The following is a 17,288-nucleotide window of genomic DNA, read 5'->3' on the forward strand; positions in this document are numbered from 1 at the left end:
GCCCTTGAAAATCACCCACGTCCATCCCTGCCTCCCAGGTCCCAGGTCCAGCCTCGTCGAGGCTTCAGTCCTGCCTCGTATGCATGACTGGGAGACCCTATCTCAAGTTACTCCTATCTTTCAAGGCTTGCTCCTGTGTAACAATACACTTCTAAAGCACAGATCCCAAGACCAACCATAATAATATCCAGGGGATGATATGTCCAGTAAGTAGGAAAAGAGTACAACTGTCTCCCTATTCTGGAAATTATTCTTCCATTGGTATTAACCATAGAGATGGTAGCTTTTCCCAAAGATATCACAATACTGACATACTGCAAGTCTGAATATAACTCAGATTAAAGGATGAAGAAAATCTCTCTTAAGGAGAAGAGAGTAAAATGGGGAAAATAAACATACAAAACTCATAATTACAATATACAACTAGCTGTTTAATATGGCAGCAACTAGCCATGTATAGCTATTGAGCAATGGAAATATGACAAATCCAAATTGAGGTGTGCAAGTATAAAATACACACCACGAAAAAAAACCTCTCACTAACAGAGTTTATTACATATTGAAATGACAGTATTTTGGACAGATTCAGTTACATAGAATATGTCTGCAAAATAGAAGCAGAGACTCAGACACAGAGAACAAACGTACAGACAGAGAAAACAAACGCCGGGACAGAGAGAACAAACGTGCAGACAGAGAAAACAAACGCCAGGGGAGAAGGGCGATGGGACGGACCGGGAGATGGGGTGGAGGGGTTCCTGCTTTACACGAAAACACACAAAAAGCCTCTTGATGAAAGTGAAAGAGGAGAGTGAAAAAGTTGGCTTAAAGCTCAACATTCAGAAAACGAAGATCATGGCATCTGGTCCCATCACTTCACGGGAAACAGATGGGGAAACAGTGGAAACAGTGTCAGACTTTATTTTCTGGGGCTCCAAAATCACTGCAGATGGTGACTACAGCCATGAAATTAAAAGATGCTTACTTCTTGGAAGAAAAGTTATGACCAACCTAGACAGCATATTGAAAAGCAGAGACATTACTTTGCCAACAAAGGTCCATCTAGTCAAGGCTATGGTTTTTCCCGTGGTCATGTATGGATGTGAGAGCTGGACTGTGAAGAAAGCTGAGCGCCAAAAAATTGATGCTTTTGAACTGTGGTGTTGGAGAAGACTCTTGAGAGTCCCCTGGACTGCAAGGAGATCCAACCAGTCCATTCTGAAGGAGATCAGCCCTGGGATTTCTTTGGAGGGAATGATGCTAAAGCTGAAACTCCAGTACTTTGCCCACTTCATGTGAAGAGTTGACTCACTGGAAAAGACTGATGCTGGGAGGGATTGGGGGCAGGAGGAGAAGGGGACGACCCAGGATGAGATGGCTGGATGGCATCACTGAACTTGATAGACATGAGTCTGAGTGAACTCTGGGAGCTGGTGATGGACAGGGAGGCCTGGCGTGCTGCAATTCATGGGGTCGAAGAGAGCGGGACACGACTGAGCGACTGAACTGAAATGAACTGAAGGACAGCAGGGGGGAAGGGCAATGGGACGGACCGGGCCGGGGGGTGGGATTTCTGCTTTACATGAAAACGTATTTGTACATGACCTACAACATTAAATATTATTTTTAAAGAAAAGTGGGGGAAAAAAAAACTGGAGAAAACAGAAGGCTTTGCTACTGCGTGTGCAGAGGAGCAGTAATGCCTAGGGATGAGTAAGAAACGAGTCTTCTGATGAACCCTAGATGCAGCTGATGGAAGAGACAGGCTTTGGCTGCATACGCCACCTTGTACGGAGCGGACAGAACTGCTAGAACCCCACGGGCTCCTCTGTCCATGGGATTCTCCGGGCAGGAATGCTGGAGTGGGCTGTCACGCCCTTCTCCAGGGGGTCCTCCCTATCCAGGGATCAAACTCGGGTCTCCTGTGCCTCCTGTGTTGCAGGCAGATTCTTTGCCTCTGAACCTTCAGGGGGTTCCTCTTTGTTGTGTTTCCAGCATGTAAATCAATTTCAGGGACCTGGTATATACTCAATAACTACAGATGATGGTTTCCCCCTGGGAACTTCTAGAACCAATATTCTGCACTTTTTCATCTTACTATATCACTGACATTGTTAATAATGGATTTCTCAGAGGATGAGATGGCTGGATGGCATCAACAATTCAATGGACATGAGTTTGGGTAAACTCCAGGAGTTGGTGATGGACAGGGAGGCCTGGTGTGCTGCAGTCCGTGGGACATGACTGAGCGACTGAATTGAATAGAACTATGCATTTTCTCCGCTTCATCCACAATCCAAGAATTTTCCTCAGAAGGAACAGTAACGGTTCTGTTGTCAGTAGTGTCTCAAACTCTGCATGAGATAGTCTTTTTCGCTTGTCACTGATCCGTCACCTCTCCAAAGAATTTCCAGATTCCAGCTGCTTGTGAGTAGGGGCTGTCTTTCATCTTGAATCCTGTGTGCCTAGGATTGTGGCCAGCAGTAGTAGAAGCGCAAATACCTGCTTGTTTAAAGAAGCAGTAACAGAGCTAAGCGGTTACATGCAGAAATGCTTGGATTTTCACCCCAGCACTGTCTCCCTTCTCTGCATGCCTTTATTTTCAGCAGTCCTGGGCTTCCCTGATAGCTCAGTTGCTAAAGAATCTGCCTACAATGCAGGAGACCCAGTTCGATTCCTGGGTCGGGAAGATCCGCTGGAGACGGGGTAGGCTATCCGCTCCAGTAGTCTTGGTTTTCCCTCGTGGCTCAGCTGGTGAAGAATCCGCCTGCAGTGCAGGAAACCTGGGTTCAATCCCTGGGTTGGGAAGATTCTGGCCTGGAGAATTCCACTGACTGTACAGTCCATGGCGTTTCAGAGTCGGACACGACTGAGCAACTTTCACTTCACTTCACTTCAACTGTCACCAAAAGGGTTCCTTTCCAAATCCACCTGGTAACTTCAGTGTTTCTTCAAATACTTATTATGATTAAATAAGTATTAGCCCCATAACTTTAAAGTTGCATATAATGTCAAAACCAAATAGTTAAATAATCTATTTTAAAACCAAGTTAGGAGCTTTAAGTAAATTCTCAAATGTTATCTTGTATGTGTTCTGAGCAAGATAAATTCACACAAAAATCTTATTTGAAGCATTACAGTAATTTATATATAAGCTTAAATCTCCAAAATGAGTGGATGCAAATTTTAAAGTACCATTTAGCCCAGATTTTTAATACCTCAAATCAAAATTGTAAACCCCCACTTATGATCGTGCTGTTTTCACAAATAAGTACTAGCAGCGTTGGCTTCCACCAGATTCATCCACTCTATTTAGCTTTTAAAGGTTAATCTCCATTTGCTAGAACCACTTTCAAGACTTCCCTGGTGGCTCAGACGGTAAAGCGTCTTGCTTACGATGTGGGAGACCTGGGTTTGATCCCTGGGTCGGGAAGATCCTCTGGAGAAGGAAATGGCAACCCACTCCAGTGCTCCTGCCTGGAGAACCCTGTGGACAGAGAAGTGTGGTGGGCTACAGTCCACGGGGTCGCAGAGAGTCGGACATGCCTGAGCAACTTCACTTCACTTCACTTTCAAGTCACTTACACAAAGTGGCTTTTCTTTTCATTTTTCCTGCTCAGTTTGAGATGTTCGGCCACCTTCCTTCAAGTCTTTAGAAAATTACATGGTTTTGGGGAAAAAAAACTTACGTTGCCCTTCTGGGAAGTAGTAAGACAAAGCATCCAGTTCATATTGAACACCTTTAGTTTCCCTCTGGAACCCTAAAAGTGTCCAAGGCAACCTTAGCCAACCTTTCCAAACAAGTTGCTTGGTATAGCTTTCTGTGCAAACAAATATTATGCAATCTTCTGAAATTATAAACCAAGGGCATATTTTCAAGTTCCTCTCCCTACGAAAAGCCCAACCAAATTTTCTTTTTAAGCGAGTTCCTAAACTCTGGACCCCTGGAATTGTTTCTCAGTGTGGCTATGGGGAAATGAACCTGTGACAAGCATAGCGACTGGACCATCTGAAGACACACTGCCAAAGCGCCCTGACACAGGGGCAGAGGTCAGGCTTGTGCAGATGCGTGCCCTCGCCTTCCCCAGTGAGAAGGACGATGTGGCACTGTGCCCTTGGACGCTTCGCATTGTGAGTCAACGTCAAAAGCCCCACTGTGCTTTCTGAGAGACCACAGCTGCTGTGATCGACACGGTGACTGTGACACAGAGGAGAGCTGTGAATGAAGCAAAAGCACCCTCAGCGCCGGCTGCGCCCCCAGGCCAAGCACGATTCCTTCCAGAGATCATCCGTCTTCGGCTTTTTTATCTGGCATTGCTTCATGGTAACTGAAGAAGGCAACAGTGTCCTTAGGCCCCACTGTCCGAGCCCAGAGAGCCTAGTCCAGAGCCGAGACAGGTGCAGTGGAAAACACAGTGGATTTCAGAGACTCAGTACAAATCAAAGACGTAAGCGGTCTCCATAATTCTTGGACACCGAGTGCCGTTGCAATGACAGCCCTTTGGATATACTGAGCAAAATAAAGTATATATATTTTAGAACTATTTTTGCATATCTTCAATGTAGCTAACAGAAAAATGAAGCTCACATATGTGGCTGACGTGGGCGCGTCATGTTATAGATCATTAGGCAGCGCTGCCTTAGACTCCAGTAATTTATCTCAGTAGCTACTGAATCCTGACCTACGTATCTCTCCACCAATTGCCACAGTTTTGCCTGACTTTAGGACCCCCCAAGTACCAAATGAATAACCCTCTGAAGACACATTTCTGGTTCCACTTTCATAAAAGCAGCTGAGTAGGGCACAGTATCATCTCGATCTTCCTGCCGGTGAGGAGTCTGGTTACTCCAGGGATATGGCCAAGCCACCCGCACTGCCAGTGCAACAGGCTGGCTCCTGGGAGGGACGTGTGCCAGGGACAGCTGGGAAGGCGAATCAGAGCCACACACACTCACAGGGCAGACCTCACACTCACACAGATCAGACCTCACACTCACACAGATCAGAGTCACACACACTCACAGGTCAGACCTCGCACTCACACAGGGCCGACTCTCAAACTCACACAGATCAGACCTCACACTCACACAGGACAGAGCCACACATACTCACAGGTCAGCCCTCACACTCACACAGGGCAGAGTCACACACACTCACAGGTCAGACTCTCACACTCAACACAGGGCAGAGCCACACACACTCACAGGTCAGACCTCACACTCACACAGGGCAGAGTCACACACACTCACAGGTCAGTCTCACACTCACACAGATCAGACCTCACACTCACACAGGGCCGACTCTCACACTCACACAGATCAGACTCTCACACTCACACAGATCAGAGTCACACACACTCACACAGATCAGAACCACACACACAGATCAGAACCACACACACTCACAGATCAGACCTCACACACACTCACAGGTCAGACCTCACACTCACACAGGGCAGAGCCACACACACTCACAGGTCAGACCTCACACTCACACAGGGCAGAGCCACACACACTCACAGGTCAGACTCTCACACTCACACAGATCAGAGTCACACACACACTCACAGATCAGTTGCTCACACACTCACACTCCCCAAAGGTTTGGACCATGTTCCAAACCTTCCCTGAGTATTTCTGAAACTTAGTCATACGTTTATTCAAATTTTTCGTGAATTCCCTGACAGCATTTCTTTAGTCCTTGCCCCCCCCCACTTCAGGCACAAGGTCATAAGGAACTGTCCTGAGGTCTGAGCCACCTCAGTTCTCTCCCTAACCTACATGCACCCCACCCCTTCCGGTGGTGCCGCGTGACCTGGCGTGTGTGGCCACGTCTACACGTGGAAATCACCAACGCCACCGAGAGTGTTTTCAGACACCTCTTCACGTGCCACAAACTAAACCTGAGCTGCTCCTGGTGCGGCCTGGTGTCCCCGCCCAGCCCGGAGGTCCAACAAAGCCCAGTAGAGATTGACTGTGGGTATGTGGAAGCGTGTGCCCTACACACACACACACACACACACACACACTCTCGCAATGAGACACACACACACACACATACACACACACACACTCTCTCTCTCTCTCTCTCTCTCTCTCTCTCTCTTGCAATGAGAGGATGCTCCTCAGAGAGTCCAGGACTCTCCGGACGTGGAGACCCTGCCACGCTCTGCAGCTTCTTTGAAAAGCACCACATCCTGCATTTCTTCTGAGACCCTGGGTGAGCCTTACCTTGACTTGTTCATTAGAGGTTACAGCACAGAAAACAATCTCTGTGAAGCCCTGGGACGGGAACATCCGGAAGCAGATACCACCAATGACACGGCCATCTTTGATTAAAGCAAGGGTTTTGTGTTTCCTGGAAGAATAAGATTGCATCACTGTTTTACCTCCTGTTTGGGGTGTTCCTCACTAACAAGTCAGGAAAACTGGAAGGGAGGGGGGTTCTTTCTTCATTTTTCTGTGGAAACTGCCTCTGTCTGGCCACCATCTCACTAGGACATTCTCTAAGTGGATGTCTTAAGGCGAGCCTGCCTCCCAAGATGTTCCCGGAGTGTCCATGAGGACAAGTGCCAGCCACCTGAAGGGGTCTGAGCCCCAGACGAAGAACAGAGCCCATGGACAGGCGCTGAAACAGGGTCAGGTCCGATGCCCGCGAGCCCAGGGGGAGCAAAAGCCAGGGACGTGGGCACACATTTCTGAAGAGTTCACTCTCACTCAGAAATACCACAAAAGCTATAAGGAAATGAAAACACAATCCACCTGCACGATTTGCTAAAACCTGCCTTCCAGAATCCCATCAGGCCGTCTGCCTGAAGCATCACTCTGAACAGTCACGGGCATGGGTCACAGTCCACACGGGTGACTGGGCTCTGCATGTCAGAATGCATTCAGTCACGGAAGCTCCCTTTCCCATCTTTTCCCTTTTTTTAATGCGATGGATGATCAAAGTTAACCTAACACCACAATAATCTTGCCAGGGCTTACAGACTCAGGCAAGAATTGAACCTACTTAAGATGCCAAAATCAGAATATTTGACTATGAGAAAACTGGGACATCCTCTTAATGTTTGTATGTTCCTCCACTGATGCGGTGAGTCAAGCACAGGATGGTCACCGGCAGCTTAAAATATAAAGCCTCATGAACAGAAACCTCATCAGCTGCTGGAAAACTCGTCTGAATGCCTGTGGCCGAGGCCACGGCAGTGACGTCACTCTGCCCGCGCAGCTCATGACCAGCAGCAGGACATGGTGGGTGACTGTGCCTGACTTTCACTACCCCAGCGGTTCCTCTCTCCTTTACAAAGGAGAGTGAAGTCCCTGATGGCCCAGTGAAGACCTGACCTTTCAACACAGAGGGTGGGGTCAAACCCCCATTTGATTCCTGACCAGGGAGCTGAGATTACAGGTGCCTCAGGATGAAACAACCAAAACATAAGACGGCAACGATATTGCAAAAAATTCAAAAGAGACTTTGAAATGGTCCACATCAAAAAAAAAAGCTTCAAGGCTGGTTCACGTTGATGTTTGGTAGAAACCGACACAATTTTGTAAAGCAATTATCCTTCAATTAAAAATAAATAATCTTTTTAAGTAAAAAAAAAAATCTTAAAAAAAATGCATTTTATAAAACAAATCAGGAAAGTGGAAAGCAGAGCGGGGCACAACTCACGGGTCGAAGACAAGCCGGGTGATGTACTCCTTCGGCATCCGCGGCAGCTGGTGCGAGAACACGTTCTGCAGCCCCACCAGCCACATGAGCACCTTCTTGTTGGGCTTCTGGCTCAGGGAGTTGCCCACCACGTGGAACTCGATCACACCCCTGCGCTCCTCCAGCCTGGCCGCCTCATCCCTGGCTGAGTGTGCCGACAGAAAGCTGGTCTGGGAGCAGGAGACAAGGGGTCACACGGGGCGCCTCCCTAAGACGGAAGGGACAGCTCACAGCAGCACCTCTCCTCTGTGTGCTAGTGAGATACGCATTCCTGGGTTTCAGGGTCCCAACCGGTAACACACAAGCCATGAAAAGACAGCTAGACAGAGCGTTTTGCCAGACCAGAGCCTCCCACGTGTCCACGGAGACGTGGTACAGACCAGGAATCACCAGACATTCTCTGAAGGGCCAAACAGCTCATGTTTGGATCTGCAAGTCAGGAGGCCTCTGCGGCAGCTGCAGACACTGCGGTGGGGAGAACACGCCGGGAGCACGCGGACACCGCGCCGGGGAGAACGCGCCGGGAGCACGCGGACACCACGCCGGGGAGAACGCGGACACTGCGGCCGGGGAGAACGCGGACAGGAGCACACGGACACCGCGCCAGGGAGAATGCGGCCGGGAGAACACGCCGGGAGCACGCGGACACCGCGGCCGGGGAGAACGCGCGGGGGAGCACGCGGCCGGGAGAACGCGCCGGGACCACGCGGACAAAGTGGCGGGGAGAACGCGGAGGGACTACGCAGACACGTGTGGGCAGGGCAGAGCGCCCGAGGACTTGATTTAATGGGGGAGGCAGCCTGCGTCTGTCCTGTTCGCAACAGCCAGCCAGTCCTTGGTTTTGGGAATCCCATCTGGCTGAGCACCCTTGGGATCCCAGACCCCAATTCTCCCTGCAGGCCCCCGAGTAGCAGTCACGTCTATACTAGGCAGCACCTCTTTTTCGGAGGAAGACAGGCTTCTTTGCAAAGGAGTCGTGTTGACCACTCTCAACCAAGCTGGCAGTACAACCTCCTACCAGCACCCTGCACCCCATCCTATTTAACCCACGCAGTGGGGTGCAGGTCAGTGTTCAACAAACAGACCCCCAAGGAAGAAGGGCCAGCTGCTGGCACTGCCCGCTTCACTGGTCTGTGGCTGATGCTGGAGGCCCACCTGCCACTGTGATCAGCACAGTTAATGACCACCTCATAAAATCCCGGAAAAGTTAACAGTTGCCTTGTGCATACCTATACAAGGCAACCTCAGGACACCACTAAAGCCACCCAACAAATCATGAAATGTGCGACGGCATCCACACTTCACAGCTGAAACAAACTGAGCAGAACTACTCTGAGGAGTCACTGAATCCCCGACAGCCATGTACACAGAACGTCCCAAGGACCAGACACCTAGGAGGAAGAGGAAAGAGCAACTTTCCAAGGAGATCGCTCTCTTAACAGCACTCCAGTCCTGTGAATTATCCTCGACTGCACAAACCAGACCTCTAAGGAAGCATGACAAAGTAAACACGGATACCTTCACCCAGCAGAGCCATTCTAAACAAACCTTTTACAGATGTTTTGAAAAATCATCTTATTTCTTCATTTCCTGGAAGCTGTCAGAAACATCTAAAACTGCTTTGACCCTGGATATGACACGAGATGACAGCAGTCCTTTTCCCCAAAGGCTTTACTTGAATCTAATCATCAGTGAACAGACACACATACAGGGGCCCTTATGCCAAAGCAGGGCTCTGCAACAATGGCGCTACCACAAAAGGCCAACAGAGGGCTGGGAAACTGCTCTAAAATAAAGTAAAAAGATTAAAGAGCTGAAGAGATCAGAATTAAATGCAATGTGTGACCCCAGACTGGTCCTCCAACAACAGGAATAGATAACATAAACAACAGAATTGGGATATATGGGGAATCTGGATATGGCCTATACTTTAGCCCAAGAGTAACATCACTGACTCGATGGACGTGAGTCTGAGTGAACTCGGGGAGTTGGTGATGGACAGGGAGGCCTGGCGTGCTGCGATTCATGGGGTCGCAAAGAGTCGGACACGACTGAGCGACTGAACTGAACTGAACTGAATATAACTCTAAGCAAACTTTTCGACAAAGGGCCAGGTGACAAATATCTTAGGTTTTGTGGACATACTTCGATAAAACTTTATTTATAAAACCAGCAAGTGGACTGGATTTGGTACCCAGGCTGTAGACTGCCTATCCACACATTAGATAATATTGTAATCCAGCTAAATTTTCTGGTAGTGATAACTACACTGTGGGAATGCAAATGAATAGTCTCCGTCTTCAGAGACATATGCAAAACACAGGAAGGGGTGAAGTGTTACAACATCTGTATCTAACTCTGAAATGGCTCCACACGGTCACAGGAGAGAGAGACAGAGGGATAGTGAGCGTGGCATGCAAGCCATTTGTGAGTCTAAATAAAGAGCCTCTGGGTCTTTACCACGGAATGTTTGCAACATTCATGAGGGTTTAAATTTTTCAAGATAAAAAGTTGAAGCAGGAGGAATGCCTTCAACGGTGGGGATTATGTTTCCCCACGAGGCGGCCGTCATCAGCAGAATTAACCTCTCATCAGCCTGCCCGCCTCTCAGCCCTGAGCATCAGACAACATGCAAACAGGGGGCACAGCTCCCCCGGCAACTCCACCCCATCCCCAAGAGCGCGAGCGGCTGCAGAGCGGTTGGGGTCCACCCGCAGGCGGCTCGCGCGCCCCCTGCTGACCTCTGGCCCAAGCATCGCAGTGGGGTCTGTGATGGTGGACATGACCTCGTGGATTAACTCCAGTGGGATATCGCCCATCACCCGGGGCTTCTTGGTCTCCTCCAAAACATGAGAGTCGTTCATTTTCCTCTTTTCTCCTTGATGACCAAAACAAAAGTGCAAACGATGGGTTATTTCAAACACAAAGCACGTGCCAACTAATCCAACTGATTTTCTAGTATCACTGAAAGGTGTGGACATCAACCCTCCCTGTACCAGAGAGAAGCAGCACAGCAGAAGGTGGGAAAGAGGAGGTAACTCTTTTCGCAGTAACTGCCCACCATTCTTTTTTTTTCTACTTTATTTATTTATTGGCTGGGCAGCATGTGGGATTTCCTGGAGCAGGGAGTGCATCTCTGCCCCCCTGCACTGGGACACAGAGTCTTAACCGCTGGCCCACCAGGGAGTCCCCCAAGTGCCCACCACTCTGAAGAGCAATTGCTCTCTACACTGTTTTTTAACTTGACATGTGAGTTATTAAAGCGCAGCCTCTTCGTGTGCACACTGAAGGGTGAGTCTACTTATCACTGGTTGTTAATCTCCATGTTGGAGATTAATTGTCCCTTTGTGGTCAGAAGAATATGGTCCTTATGATAACAAAGGCCAAAATTGCTTGAAACTTGAGTTATGACCTAAAACTTGACCAATTGTAAACTAAGCATCTTCTGATAGTGTTGTTTGTTTGATCTATGAATTAATCAGAGATGTTTCTTCAAGTGTTCAACTTCTGGTTGATCATTTCTCCTTATAGTTCTGGCAAGTCTTTCTTTCATAATGTGGATGTATGTATATATATATCTGTGAATGTATGCTGTATATGTGTGTGTATGTTTACATATACTGGAAATACACTCATGAACTGTTTCACTTTGCTGGTGAATTTAATTTTTGTCATTACAAACTGACCCTCATGATCTCTCATAATCCTTTTCTGCCTTAAAATGATGCCTCACCAAGTGAGCAGGGCCCCTGGACTTGGAGTAGGTACATTCATTCCCAGGATGCCACAATACAGCACAAGTTGGGAAGGCCAGGCGAAAGCAAGGAGAACTCTCTCCCTCTCTACTCCTTACATCACTTGGCTGCTTTCTGTCCTATTACCATGAGGTCTGGTTTTTTTTTCTTTTTCTTTCTGTCATAACTTATTTATTTTTACAATTAAATTTTTAAGTGCTCAAATCTAATTTACTCCTCAGGTGTGAATTTCAGTAAGCAGGCTCCATACCACAGTCGCTCCATCCTGAGCTAAACAGCAGCAGAGCAATGTCAAGCATCTTGTCCATACAAGATGCTTTTCCAAATGAGGCTTCTTACTAAAACAGCTTTTGCTGAGTTCGTGTTTTTATAACTTTTTAGTTGTTATTATTGGAGGTGAGTGAGAATATTTTCCTTCATTTGACCAACGCTTCAAATCCCACAATTCCACAAGAATAATGGTGTGAACTATTTATTTTGGAGCTGAGATTTATACCCAATATGCTCCAAACTTGATAGCTTGCTGAGTGCTGCAATAAGAAAGCACCCTGAGCTACATCCGAGTTCAACAGCAGAGTTTCTAGAATGATAAGTAGCGTCCCCCTTGGAAGTGGCCCCAGTGCTGCCCGCTTAGTCCTTCACAGAAAACCTTGTTCTCTCCCCATTTCATGACACTTCTCAGTGTCAAACTTTGCTTGTGCCAAGATGTGTCTGATGTCACGGCTGTGGACACAAACGCAGCCTTCGGAACATTCTATAACTGCAAAACACCTCTAGCATTAAGAGATTTTTTTGCCCACGTGGCAGATTACATTCATGGCCAAATTCTTTCCCCTCCTGTCTCCAGCTTCTGCCATATGATTCCGCGGCTCTTCCTACAAAAGGCATCAAGGCCACCTCCCCTCACCCCTTGACTCTGAGTCTGACCACGTGGTTCGCTTCCGATGACAAAATAGGCAGGCATCATGGTACGCCAGCTTCAAGCTTACGCTGCAGGAAACTGCAATTCTTCCTGCTCTCTGGTGCTCCTGCCACCATCATAAGGACGCATCCTGCCCAAGGAAAGGAAAAGACACCCAGTGGCCCTCAAAGGAGGGCGAGAACTATGTGAGCACAGCCTGTCAGAGATGAGCCTTATCAGCCACCTCCTAGGCAGCACACAGAATGAGTGAGCTATGATGATAAAGGATCACAGCTTGAGACTCTGCATTTCAAGGTGGTTTGTTACACAGCAATAACTAACCAATGCAGCTCAGAGGGAGTTCCAGCCATTAAGATCCTTGACACGCACAGTACGCAGCCTGTCTTGACTTAAGGCTCCCTTTGGCACTCCTCAGATAACGGAGCTTCTCGGGAATCACAGCCCTCGCTGGTGCCCTCCGAGCTTACCTGGGTTTGCCTCAAGCCCAGACGCGCCTCGACAGGACGGGCTGGTGCTCCCTCCATTCTGCTGCTCAAGGGAAGCAGAGCTTGAATTGTAGGAAACTGCCCCGGCCACAGGAGGTGGACTGATAACTGCCCCAGGAGAAGGAAGAGAAGGTGTTAAATGCCATCTGTCTTGGGTAGTAATGAACCAAGTGTACACGAGACCATTCCATTCGTGCCCAGCACCCGAAGAAGTCATCTCTAAGACGGGAGCTATGTGGCCAGTGTGAGCTTGATGATAAAGACAAGGGTAGTTACAACCCACTGGATAAAATAAAGACATCTGAGTCCAAAATGAGAAAATAAGAAATGAACAAATAAATAATGGAGAGAAGGTAAAACTCTCCTTACAGGAGAATGGGAAGAAATAAGGAAGCAATGATGGAAGGTGGGGAGAGGAGGGCAGTTAGGGAACAGCCAGCACATAACGGCTGATTCAGGGAAGAATCATCTGTACTCGCCGAATCTTGTGACTGTAATTTTGATAAAAATAGAATAGCCTCAAAGTGAAAAGTGAAAGTGATGAAAGTGAAGTCGCTCAGTCGTGTCCGACTCTTTGCAGCCCCATGGACTCCACAGTCCTTGGGATTTTCCAGGCAAGAATACTGGAGTAGGTTCCCATTTCCTTCTCCAGGGGATCTTCCCAACCCTGGGATCAAACCCGGGTGTCCTACATTGCAGACAGACGCTTTACCGTCTGAACCACTAGGGAAGCACCAAAGTATCTCCCCACAAAAGTACCTTTTTTTTTTTAATTACCAAAGTGGAAAAGTTAACACTGCAGTGGAGAAATCTCAAAAACCCCACCCTAATCCAGTGACAAACTTCACACCAGCGATAATGGGAGAGGCCAAAGTTCCATGCCTCCTGCTGTGACAGAAAATGGCTATGAACCGTGTGGCTGAGATAAGAGGCAAGATGGAAAACAGTACCCAGATTAAGGAATAAAACTGCATCAAGGCTGAGATTCCTCATGTGATAACTCTGCCGGGGTTAAATACGAAAGCACTCTTGCTCTTAGGAGATCCCCACTGAAGTCAGCAAAGGGGCATGACCTTTGTAACCATCAGACCGTTCAGAAGACAGGTACACACACACACGTTAGTACATGGAGAGAGACAGAGAGAGACTGAGAGAAGCAGCAGAGTGCCGACGCAACAGGGCCAACGTTAACAACGGTTGAGTCTGGAACGGCAAACACACAGCAAGGGGCGGCTTGGTCCTGGTCTTGTTGCTCTTCTGTAAGTTCAAGAGTGTCTCCAAACAAAACCATTTTGTTTTGTCTTTTAAAAAAAAAAAAGAAAGAAAAAGCCAAGGTAGGAAGTAGGACGTTGTTTGCCCACGCGTGGCTGACGGCAGCATGGGCATCAGTGGCACCGTGCGCAGACAGAGGCCCCAGAGCGCGCCCTCTCGGTGTCAGGGTGACCACAGGGGATGCCCCCGCAGCCAAGAGTGGTGAAGTAAGCAAAGCGGGCTGCAGAGACACGGGCACACAGCTCCTAACTGAAGAGCAGCTGGTATGTAAGGAGTCAGAATATACTGATTGACAGTGTGTGTTAGCTGCAGGTACAGAGCGAGGTGAATCCGTTAGACATTTACATATATCCGCTCTTTACGTTCTCTTCTCATACAGGCCATCACAATAAGTGTTAAAAATAAAAATAGCCATGTACAGGCGAGACCCCCTCAGATGCACACACACGAAGGAATGAGAAGAGACTGAAGCGCCGGCTGCAGGCCTTCCCTTCCAGCAAACAGGCCTCCCGAACTTCAAAGGACACCAGAGCGCTTCCACACAGAGGAAGCTCTGGTGACTCACGAGACATCTGAGGGCCTCGCCGAGTGACTGTCATTTCTCACAGGCGCCTGGATGCGCAGACATGCCAATTAAGGAGACGATTACCCTTTTCTTTCCCCCCAGAGAACACACTGCAGTTACAGCAGAACAGAAGTCAGCCGGCTTCCGACAGCGGCAGGGAACACTGGCGAGTGCGGCCCAGCTGAGCTGGGGGACAGCCGGAGCTCCTGGGGTGAGCCTGACGTCCCCGGGCAGAGACAGCGCCGTCTCCACGCTGTGCGGTGACGGGCGAGACTCGGGGAGCACGGCAGGCCAGGAGGCATCCTGAGCAGGAGGGCCAGGGAAGTCTCACCGCCTCCATCCCTCCAGAAGAGAACTAACCGGACCCGCCTGGAGCCCCGGGTCCCCACCAGATCATTCCTCTTTCCTTGTGCATGGGTCTGCCTGTGCGTCTGCGAGGCACACGGGTACGCGCAGGGCAGTGCAGCAGGAATCAGACGCGATGGGAAACCCAGTCCCGGCACTTGGGAGGCTCTGCTTTTGGGCCACTGGCTGCTCCTCTCTGAGCTCCCATCTCTCATCCATATACAGGGGTTAACCACACCAACTTCTCCTGGTTCTGGCTAGAGCTTAAAGACCCGAAGCAAACCTCACCAGCCAGCACTCACTGGAAGTGCGAGCTATTCTCATGGATAAACTGGGTCTGACCAGGTAGGCCTCCCACTCACGAAAAGGGGGCTGGGCAGCATGGTGAGTGCTGAGGACAGCTGATGCCGTCAGACCCTCCAGTAGCTCAAACGTCCGAAAACCACGCCCTTGGTCAATTATGCCACAGCCTCTTGGCAGGGGCCTCAGAATCAGTAGGCTTTTTATTTTTCATTTTTTAAAAAATATTTATGCATTTGGATTGTGGGGTTTTAGCTGCAGCCTGCAAACTCTTCGTGGTGGCATGTGCGATTTAGTTCACTGGCTGGGGAGGGAAGCCAGGCCTCTGGCAGGGTGAGAGGAGCGTGAGCCGCTGGCCCTCAGCGAAGCCCCAACATCAGCGGCATTTAAATCCCGTGGGTGGTGCCGCTGAGCAGCCAAGCTAAAGAACCGGGGACAGGATATTATCAAGGTTCCATGAATGTCTGGAAGGAGACTCAGCTCTTGTTGGAAGGCATGGCGAGAATTAGAAAAGGGCTGTGGGAGAGAGGTCGTCCGAAAGTCAGGTGAGTTAAAGACAGAGAGGCGACCGGCACGGGGGCAGAGGCAGACATGGCGCCCAGGTGCGGGGGAGCTCGCGCGAAGGGCCGACACAGGGCTGGAGCCCTGTCCACGCACAGAAAGGCACCGGAGGGCCGCAGACTGCGAACCAGAGAAATGTGAGGTCATATTTTATGGCCTAAGGTGAAAAAACAACACAAAAGGTGTCTTTGACATGGTTTGGGGAACAAGAATCCAAACAAAGGTTCGATCCAAACCAAAATAACTCACTCCCTAAGTATGTGGGTTAGGATTTAATTACATTCACCTCCAAACTCAGGCTCCAGATGAGACGATGTCTCAACCACCTTCTCCAGTGCAGTACGCTCAGTGAAAGAAGCCAGAGTCAGAAGTTAGGTGCTGTGTGACCCCACTCGTGTGGCGCGAACAAAGGACGAACCAGAGGGGGCTGCCCAGGCCGAGCTCAGCGCTGGGCTCGCGGCCGCGGGGCGACACAGCGCCGGGGGTTCACCAGAAGCCACAGGACCACACACTAGGGGTGACTTTTGCTGGATATAAAAACAAACCGGGGGAGGTGTCAAGAATGACGAGAAGAAATGCCCTTTGCTGGGGGCAGCACTCACGGGCCCCTGGGACATACTGAACCAGATCTACTGCAAAGGCGACCCCAAAATTCTGCGTTCTGCCTCTCCCTGAGGCCACACAGAAATACCTGCTCTGGGACCTCCTGACAACCTTCTCCAAGGCTTCTGAGCATCAAGGCAGGAATTCTGACCCCTTCTCCAGAGTCAGTGTGACTCCAAGTCACACGTCCTCACCAAAGGCCCACTGAGGCCCTGAGCCCACGGGGCACTGAACGTCCTGAGACTCAGCCCCACCGTTACCCGAGAACAGCCTGATGCTCAAAACAGGCATCCAGACCCACAAGCCAGGCTGAGACATGACTGCAGGGCAGGCCGTGAGCAAGGCTGTCTTTGAACAGTCGACGTCTGCCTGCAGGCCTGCGCGCCGGGCGCCTCGCCCTCTGCGCAGCTGTGCAGGGCGGGCAGAGCAGCGGCCGCCGCGGTCTCAGCCGTCTGCCTCACACCTGCTCTCCTCGGGGGCAGAGGAGTCGACGTCAGGTTTGCCAAAGTGTTTGCTTTTCTCTGCTGACTCTAGTCTTCAATTTCTTGATGAAAAATGCAAACAAATGCACAGTGAACGGCAACAAACACTTCTTGGTTGTGTTCTGATTTATGCAAAAAAAAAAAAAAATTTATTTTTTTTACCTGTTTGGATTCCAAGCTGGCTGGTTCTGGAAGAAGCTGAGAGAAAATCCTGATCCCAGATGGGAGAGTTTTGACTATAAACTTCTTCTTCTAACATGGACAGAAACCTAGGCATAAGAATAAAG

General features: G+C 49.3%; 1 protein-coding gene across 1 annotated transcript in view; it reads right to left on the bottom strand.

Annotated features, from left to right (window-relative positions):
- The window catches only part of KAT2B (lysine acetyltransferase 2B), a 116,984-nt gene that overhangs the window by 16,529 nt on the left and 83,167 nt on the right, over positions 1–17,288 (bottom strand). Inside the window, exons 12-16 of the mRNA XM_040235472.1 lie at positions 17,164–17,270; positions 12,856–12,981; positions 10,453–10,589; positions 7,673–7,881; positions 6,232–6,358 (exon numbers count right to left, since the gene is read on the bottom strand). Coding sequence (XP_040091406.1) covers positions 6,232–6,358; positions 7,673–7,881; positions 10,453–10,589; positions 12,856–12,981; positions 17,164–17,270 — 706 coding nt within the window. The remainder of the gene's footprint in view (positions 1–6,231; positions 6,359–7,672; positions 7,882–10,452; positions 10,590–12,855; positions 12,982–17,163; positions 17,271–17,288) is intronic.

Source organism: Oryx dammah, unplaced genomic scaffold (assembly GCF_014754425.2).
Source record: "Oryx dammah isolate SB20612 unplaced genomic scaffold, SCBI_Odam_1.1 HiC_scaffold_2, whole genome shotgun sequence".
NCBI lineage: Eukaryota > Metazoa > Chordata > Mammalia > Artiodactyla > Bovidae > Oryx > Oryx dammah.